The sequence below is a fragment of the Herpailurus yagouaroundi genome, unplaced genomic scaffold (genome assembly GCF_014898765.1).
Source record: "Herpailurus yagouaroundi ecotype Mexico unplaced genomic scaffold, PumYag 220, whole genome shotgun sequence".
Taxonomy (NCBI): domain Eukaryota; kingdom Metazoa; phylum Chordata; class Mammalia; order Carnivora; family Felidae; genus Herpailurus; species Herpailurus yagouaroundi.
This window is the reverse complement of record NW_024412451.1, coordinates 1,961,387-1,970,317: the sequence shown is the minus strand read 5'-3', so window position 1 is coordinate 1,970,317 and position 8,931 is coordinate 1,961,387. Positions and strand designations below refer to the sequence as shown.

At 55.8% G+C, this 8,931-nt stretch overlaps 1 protein-coding gene across 2 annotated transcripts in view; it reads right to left on the bottom strand.

Annotated features, from left to right (window-relative positions):
- Positions 1 to 8,117: 8,117 nt before the first annotated feature.
- The window catches only part of CEACAM16 (CEA cell adhesion molecule 16, tectorial membrane component), an 11,604-nt gene continuing 10,790 nt past the window's right edge, over positions 8,118 to 8,931 (bottom strand). Inside the window, exon 7 of one of the 2 annotated variants that reach the window (XM_040457345.1) lies at positions 8,118 to 8,349. In XM_040457345.1, coding sequence (XP_040313279.1) covers positions 8,339 to 8,349 — 11 coding nt within the window. In that variant the 3' untranslated portion in view covers positions 8,118 to 8,338. Of the gene's footprint in view, positions 8,350 to 8,437; positions 8,532 to 8,931 lie in introns of those variants that run through there. The other variant, XM_040457344.1, reaches the window with a different exon arrangement.

Sequence of the window (8,931 nt, the reverse complement as noted above, 5' to 3'; positions counted from 1 at the left end):
GGCAGAATTTCCCGGATAGAGAATCGGATAGAGAGGATGAATCCCAGGTCCCTGGATGAAGACGTAGCTAGTCTGGGTTTCTAGTCTGCTGGGGGAGGTAAGGAGGGTCCATGCTGACATGTAGGATGATGGTTTTCTAATCAGGTGGGGGAGACAGGGAAGCGCCAGTCTTATAGGGGAGGTAAAAGTCCTCCTGTCTGGGAGGGGTGACAAGGTGACCCAGTCTGAGCTTCCAGTGTGATGACAGAGGTGAACCTGTCTGCGGCTCTTTTCCTGGAACCCTGGGGCCCGAGCAGCCTCTGGAAATCTCACTGTTAGCAAGTTCCAGCTCCGGAGGGAGCCGGGACGGGCACAGGGAGAGGCAAAGGGCAGGTGAGATTTGCTCCCCTGACCCAGGGGCCGGGAAGTTCTGCAGGGCTGTGGACTTGACCGCCCGGTGTGGGCTCAGCCCCGGCTAGTGGTTTACTGGCACCACCTAGTGGTCGCTGAGGGCCAGGCTTCCCACCCGGAGTACCCAGAAATGGTGGATCCCCTCCCTCAGACCTGGGCACAAGTCTCCCGGACCTTGCAAAGCCCCGCCTGTGATTCTGTGGCTTCCCTACGTTCATCCTCTGTGGATGCTGGGGAGGTCTTTCTGACTCACGAGCCTACCTTGTTGCCAGTCCGCTCATAACTCTTCCATGGCTCCCCAGTGCCCTGGAAGGAAGCCCGCAAGGCTGGCCTCTCTAGCCTCTCCCAGACCACCCTGTTTCATCTGAGCCATGAGCAGCTTGTTTGACTCAGAACTTACCTTCAGGCCTTTGCACAGGCTGTTCCCTCTGCCTGGGACACCCTTCCCTGCCTCTTTCCCAGCATCCCTCCTACCGCCCTTTCGGGTCTTGGAGTAGATGCCTCCTCCTCCAGGACGCCTTCCCTGCCACCCTGGGTCGGGGTCACGGTCCCAAGGGGCTGCTGTAGTCACCGCTATGTCCCCACGGGGGGCTGGCACTAACGACATACCCCAGGGAAGGTTTGAATGAGTGAATGCATGTCAGGCTGAAGGGTTTGCCAGGGTAGGTCATCGGAGAGTTTCATCAGTGGAGGGACATGGTCACTGAGGAGCCCTAAGGTTTCCTCTCAATCCTGGGCCTTTGTGCTGTTCCCTGCCTTGGAACATTGGCACCTGTTAACTCCCGCTTACCTTCTGGGTCTCCTCCTCCTGGAAGCCCTCTGTGGCCCCTGGCTGGGTCAGGTGTTCCCCCACCCAGTCTCCCGGGCTCCCCCATCCCAGCCCCGACCAGGGGCTGGGCTGTCATTGTCCGCGACCGGTCTGTACCCCCGCTGCGCCCTGGCAGGACGGGGCTGGGTCCCCCACCGCCTTCTCCTCACAGCTCACAACGGAGCCGCCCCGTCTGTCAGGAGCTGGGTTCACATCCCAACGCTCCCGGTCCGTGCGGCGTCTTGGGTGAGCTCGGGCCTCCCTTGGAGCTCCAGTTTTCTCGTGTGAAACGCGGAGACAAACCTCTGCTTCCTCCCCACCCCGCCTCCCAGGGCTGTGGTGGGGCACCGAGGAGACGGGACCCTGAAGGCCTGAGTTGACCACATGCCGGGTGACTCTGGGCCACCCGCTTCCCCTTTCGGGGCCCATCTGGCCAGATGAACGGGTGGCAGGGGCCTCGTCCTGCAGGGACATTTTCGGAGGCCGGCACGGGGCTTCCCAAGGCGGGAGGGTCAGGGACAGGCAGAGGGAAGAGGCGTCTGCTGGGTTAGGGGAAAACCAGGCTTCCCCATCATAAAACGGATGACGAGAGGGAAACAAACAAAAGGCCGGCTCCACCCGGCGTGAGGGGAAGTTGGGGGAGAGGATAAGGGGCCCCTCGAGGTGGGTGAAAACCACAGTCCGCCGCTTGTGCCAACTTCCTTCATGGAGCCGCCTGTGCGCCTCGGGGTCTGGGCCCGGCTCCCGCTTCGCCGGCCTCTCGAACGCCCAGGCCTCCATTCCAGCCCCCGCCCTGCGTCTGCTCAGGCCCTGAGCTCGGAGACCCCTTGACCCCTCTCTTCCCTCCGCCGCGTCCTGCCCATCAGCAAATGTTGTCAGCTTCACGTTCAAAATTTATTCTCCCCCCCCTGTGTCCACAGCCTCCCCCGGCCCGGCTGCCATCGCCTCCTGTCTACCTGTTACCTGATCTTTTTCTTATATTTCTTCCAGCCGGAGGGATCCTGTTAGAACCCGAGACGGAGGCTGTCCAGCTCCGCCCACCCCCCCACACTGTGGCTCCCACTCAAGGTGACGGCCAAGGCCAAATTCTTCCCGGTGGCCCGCTACCGCGCCAGCCATATTGGCCGTGAACCTGGTTTCCTGCCTCCTGGACTTTGCATATTCTGTGCCCTCTGTTTGAAATGCTTTACCCTGCCAACTTTCTACCTAGATCTTCTGTGCTTTCGGGTCTTAGCTTGCGGTAGGCTGGGCAATGCCCTGGAGCATCCAGAAGGAAGCGGGCACTGACACTGACTTAGGTGATAGACACACACTGTAGTGAACAAAAGAGAGAAAATCCCTGCCTCGTGGGGCTCACAGTCTGGTGGAGAAGACAGATAATGAACAGGTGAAGAAAGAAATATATCCTATAAAGTTGGGCGTGGGCGTGTCATAAATGCTCGGAAGGACAAAGCTAGACAACACGGGGTATTCGGGGGGCCCCTGTGAGGAGGTGACATTTGAGCAGAGACCTGAATGGATTGATTCAGGGTAAGACCTGAATCGATTGATTGAGGGTAAGACCATTTTTGGCAGGAAGAAAGGCCAGTGCAAAGGTCCTGGGGCAGGAGTTGTGTGGTTTGTTGGAACAATAGTCAGGGGGCCGTTGTTTCCCCTTCTGAGGACTTCAAGGGCTGACACCTGTTTCTGAAGGTCACTGTGGGAACTCAGGGAGCTCTTGCCTGTGGTTGGCGGCTAAGGCGAGACCCTTTGGCTGCCCTGGTCCTGTGCAACCTTAGGGGGCTGGGACATCCTCTCTGGGCTCTGCACTGTGTGTCGGGCCTGGCTGGAGCTGAGCAGACTCCCTGCTTGGTTCCCAAAGTCTGGCCTTGGCACCCTGGTGCCGGGCACCCCCCCCAACCGCACCCCCCACCCCTTCTCCTCTTTCTTCTCATCCTTCTCCTTCTTCCTCTCTCCTCCCCTCCCTCCTCCCTCCTCCTCTTTTCCCTCCTCCCTCGGCTCGCCCTCCTCTCTCTCTCCATCCTGCATCAACATTCCAGCCCAGGGGAGAAAAACAGGGCATGTTTCCTTCCTCTCACTGGCAGGGCTCCAGACAGTGACTGGGCCATTGTGTGCTCTGGCCTCAAGGTCATTCCTGCCCCCACCCCTGCCCTCCCCACCGCAGGAGGGTTACTTGAGAAAAGGCATCTTAGGTGAGGGGGGAGGAATGGGGGCAAGACAGAGGCCGCGGCTCCCCTGGCCGCCCAGTCTGGGCCCCATCCATAGCTGTAGTGGAATCCGGGGACCCAAGCGCCATCCGGCCTTTGTGGCTTTGTGGGGGGACTTGGGGGGCTGCTCCTGGGGCAGAGGAGAGCCCCAGTCTCCAGTCCGAAACCTGCTGTGTGATCCTGAGCTGGTTCCTGCCCCTCTCCGGGCCAACTCGGCCCTTCCTGGCTGAGTAGCCTCGGACAAGGTGCCTCCTTCTCTTTGTGCCTCTTTTTCCTTTTTTTGTGAACCAGTCCCTGCATCGAGGCCCTCCACCTTCCCAGGTGACAAAGATCACCCAGACTATTGATGTAAAAAATTCAGCTTCCGGGTCTCTTCCCTGGAAACACAGATTTCCTGGAGCCAGGCAGGGACCTGGGATGCGTATGTTTAATAAACAGCTAGGAGATTGGAAAAACGTGGCCCCATTTCAAAGGGAGGCTGTGAGCGGCAAGTCAGAAAATCTGTGCCAAGAGCACGTTACCCCGGGGCCAGTGATGATCAGCACCGTGATTCTGAGAGCTCACACGTGGGGCACCTGGGTGGCTCAGTCGGTTAAGCATCCGACCTTGGCTCAGGTCATGATCACGAACTGTGAGTTCAAGCCCCACATCAGGCTCTGTGCTGACAGCTCAGAACCTGGAGCCTGCTTCAGATTCTGTGTCTCCCTCTCTCTCTGTCCCTCCCCCACCCGTGTTCTCTCTCTCTCTCTCTCTCTCTCTCTCAAAAATAAATAAACATTACAAAAAAAAAAAGCTCATACACTTTATTATTTTTCCTTGGAAGACATTTTCAGCGATTAACATTTTCAAGAACACCACATCTTACATAAAGTGCGGCAAACCTGTGCACGGTAGGATCAATTAAGTCCCCCCAAGAAGAACGTATTACAGAAAAATCGTGATTTTTGACTTTCCCCTCTGCCTGTTGCCAAAAGCTCACACCTAGGGCCAAAAGCATTTACCAACCTTTTCTGCATAGATCCTTTACTCGTAGTGGACTCTTTTCAACAACTCTAGGGGTGGGCACTATTATCTCGGTTTTATAAGCGAGGAAGAGCAACGTGCCCCCGCCCCCGGCTGCAAGTGGCCAGCTCAGCTCTGTCTGGGCGCTCAGCCTCCGCTCTTGACCGGCCTGCCCTGCTGAGGAATGAGGGGGACTTACCAGCTAGCTTCTCCACCCAGCAGCTGTGGGAACTGGGGGACCCAGAGCAAGGTTTTTAAGCTCTCTGTGCCTCAGTTTCTCTTCTTTCTTTCTTTCTTTCTTTCTTTCTTTCTTTCTTTCTTTCTTTCTCTTTTAATGTTTATTTTTGAGAGAGAGAGAGAGAGAGAGAAAGCCAGAAGGGGAGGGGCAGAGAGAGAGATGGGGACAGAGGATCCGAAGAGGGCTCTGTGCCGACAGCAGCGAGCCGCACGTGGGGCTCGAACTCACGAACTGTGAGATGGCGGCCTGAGCCGAAGTCAGCCACTGCACCGACTGAGACACCCAGGCGCCCCGTGGCTTCAGTTTCTTCATCTAGAAGATGGACCAAGTGGCAGTAACTACTCTGAAGTGTCGCTGTAGAAATTCATTGAGCACGTGTTCGCAAAAGGACGGTCGATGCTCGAGATAGAGGGGCTAGTATTGTTTTGCGGTCACTGTTCTTTCCTGGAACTGCTAACAGAAGGGGATTGGAGCCCAGGGATGCCTAGAGGGACGGGAGCTTTGGTCCTGGGGACATCCGAGCCTCCACACCCTGAGGATATGGGATCTGGAATCCGACTGACCTAGAAACCCAAGCAGCCTCCTCCTTGGCTCCCTCCACCCTGTCCCTCCCGCTGGCCTCATTCTGCATTGCACAAAGCAACCCCCAACTGAACACAACCACTGTCTTTCGCAAACCCTGAATGCTGTGGCTGTGGCAATTTCCCTTCGGGCTTAGATGAGAAAGGCTGTTTTGTCCAGTTTAGGAAGGAGTTCCAAGGTCCCGTGTGGCCCGGCCTGCCAGCTGCCCACCCGGGATCCCTTCTTCCTCTCTTCCTTGCGACGCAGGACCCTGAGGTTCTCTGGGGGCGGCGATATACCCAGGGGAAAGACTACAAGTCCCAGCCTCCCTTGCAGCTAGGGTGGCCATGTGACTAACAGCTGGCCAATCAGATGTAAGCGGCCGGCGCAGGCCGGGACTTTGGGGAAGGTTCCTTAAAGGGGGCGCAACCTGCGTGGGGTTGCGTTTGCCCTCGGTCCCTTTCTTTCCGCGGCCGGCCTGGAACGTGGACGAGGCTGCGGCGGCTCCAGCAGCCATCTTGGACCACGAGGTGACCAAGGGAATGGCAACCCCGCGTCACGAATGATGGGGCAGAAACCCAGAAGGCGCTGTGTCTCTAATGCCCCCGTGGAGCCGCGATTCCAGTTCTGAGCAATCCGCCTCTGGGAAGTCTTTCCGTGAGAGAGAAATAGTCTTCTTTCCATGTAAGCTGCCCTCACCCGTACCAGTCTCCCTTTCATCGTGTATGTTAGCCTTCTCTCTCTTTGTCTTGTGTTATTATTTCCAGTCCCTTCCTGGCCACCGAAGAGAAATTCTAACTGGTGTCCCTGGGCTCCAGCCCTAGGTACGTTGCTCGCTCTTACGTGAACTTGGTGGAAGGGCGCGCATGCGAGAGCCATTTCCCATTTGGGGGGCTGGATAATATCAGGGTTAAGAGTGTGGACTCAAAGCCATCCACGCTTCCTAGTTGTGCCATTGCCCGGAAACCTAATATTGGAGACCGCTGATTTAGGAAATAGCGTTCAAACTCCATGGAGAGCGCTCTTGGCGCCTCCCTCGGGTGGGGGCAGAGGCGTGGACGCGACTTTTGGCTCGCTCCTTCCTTCATTGGCCAGAACTTGGTTACACGGCCACCCGGAGCTGCAAGGCCCTCTGGGAAAGTGAGTATCTGACACTTTGAGTTTCTTTTACCGGAGGCGGCGACTGCCATCATGAGAGAGGAGTGGCTGCTGGGGAGCTATTCCCGGGTATCCCACACCCTCTTCCCTTCGTGTGTTTGGTTATTGTGCATCTAACCAAGAACCAACCCTCTACTGCAACCAGACCAGTCTCTCTTTTTATTGTATTTATTGTTTCCGATTTATATTTTTAAGTAAGCTCTACACCCAACGTGGGGCTCAAACTTACAACCCCAAGATGGAGAGTCGTGTGTTCTACCGATAGAGCCCGCCGGCCCCCCCCCTCTTTGATTGTAGATAGTGGCCTCCCCTGTCTCTCATCATACTTGCAAAACGTTTGCCTAGTCCGTCAACATTTCAAAAATGTCCGTCAACATTTCAAAAAACCGTTAGGTTTAGTTGACTCACTCTGTGTTTTGTTTTATCCTTCATCCATTTCTGCTTTTGCCTTTTTACATTCCTTACCTTTTTTCCCTTGGTTTATTTTTCTGGATGGCTTATTTTGTTCATCGTCAAGCTCTTTCCGTTCTAGTATTCCCAATGCATTTAAGCATTTAAGACTATCATTCCCCCTCCAAGTGCGGCTTTGGCCCTATACCGCAGGTTTCTGGATCTAGTGTTTTCACGGGCATCTGATTTTGGTTGGTATTTTGCATTGTAATTGCCTCTGTAATTCAAGGTTTATTTAATTTACATCTCAGGAATTTTCTAGGTGTAAATAAACTTTGGGGGAGAGAGGGCTGTACCTACTTTTATCGCATTACTATTTTGAATCCTATATTGACCTACCATGTAAGCTTGCATTTGAGGAAAGGGCTCTGAGGCTAATAAAATGGTTTGAAAAAATTCTAGCCTGCCCCAAGCCCACACGTTTTTTGCTGATGGACAGACTGAGAGTCTAATGAATCCATGGCAAATGGAGGATCATAATCCAGATTTTATAACCCTCACTGTGGTGTGCGTTCACCACCCACCATCCCATCTCAACGTGGCCACCCCCAGAAAGTCTCTGTCTTGAAACTTTCTAGGAAATCTCTCTACTAGGCCTTTCTGTCCCTGCCCAAACCTCTCTTGCTACCCTGAGTCTGTGATCACCGCTTCTGACCAACACTGAGAGTCTCTCTCTCTCTCTCTCTCTCTCTCTCTCGGGACATCTTGGCTGAGTGGGGCCTGTGGCTCTGGTCCTAGTAGTCGCAGGTGTTAGAAGACACTCTCTTCCAGTCCCTCACTCTCTACCCCTTACCCCCACCCCTACTCCATTTGCATTTAGAGGAGGAGGGAGATATTTTTAGGGTTGTGCAGGTGATGTTTGAGACAGACATGGGGTGGGGGACAATCCCAGGACAATGAAGGCCACAAGGGAGCATCTTTGGTTAAATAGATGGCATCCCTCATGCCCCCCAGGGAATTTGGTCATTCCCTGTCCTGGCATGAGCAGCCTTGCTTCAGGGCCCAGGGGGAGTGAGTTGCAGCATAGGGGAGGGCTGTGTCCCACAGAACCCCGGTGTTTGGTGTCCCAGGGAGGGGCAGTCTTTGGCCCGTTGGGAAGCAGGACTGTCAGATATAACCTGGGGAGACGTGGGAAGAGCCCGAGGCCTTGACACTGAGCAGGAGGGACTCATCACGGTCCATTAGGCATCCCTGTGCACACGTGCACCCACACTGAGAATAACCTCGGGTAGGAAAGGAGGCAAGTGTGGTCACCAGAAGATGGCAGGGTTGACGGTCAGAGAAGGAGAGGCTGACACATGCATGTGTTAACCAGGACATTTATGGCCTCTGTGGCTGTCCGACAACTCAGAGAAGTAGGGCCCCGTCAGTTCTAGCTCTAGCGCGGAAGCAGGAGAACAGCCGAGCGTGGTCAGTCCGGCATCCTCCCTGGGAACAAGTGGTCCTCCAATCAGGGGGAGGAGAAGGGGAGGACGGCGTGAAGAGCTCTTCTCTCCGGAGGTCCCCACAGCCACAGCTGCGCTGCTACTCCAGGGCTGAGGAGGGGAGGGGGCAGAAGGTGGAAGAGGCTGTCAGGGAGGTAGAGGACGAGCTCCCGGTGCCCCCACCCCTCGTGCTCCCCTGCCCACCCCCAGCCTCCCGCGGCCCCACGCTCAGCCTGTGCCAGGTTCAGGTTCAGGAAGGTGGCGTTGGTCCTCATGCAGGGGAGGGAGGTTGACTGTGAGAAGAGAGACAGGGTGAAAAGGATTTCCGAGGCTTCATGGGGTGGGGGGTGGCCTGCTGTCATCGAAGAGCATTCTACCTCCAGCACTGACCCAGGACCAGGGTTTGATGAAGGAAGGGGTGCCTGGCAGTGACTGATTTCCTGACCCCAGGAAGTTCACATCTGAGCTGGGAGATGCCATCCCTGACTCAGGGTTTCCAAAAATGCCTGGTCTGATGGGGGAGAGGAGGCTCCAGACTGGAGAATGACCAAGTTCCCAGTGTCTGAGAGCTCCTGGTCTAATGGGATGAAGCCTGCCTCAGGGACATGGCCTCTTGGACCTCTGGGGATGTCTAGTCTGATGGGGATGGTCCTGGTCCCTGACTCTGGGAGCCCCCAGTCTGATGGAGGAGAC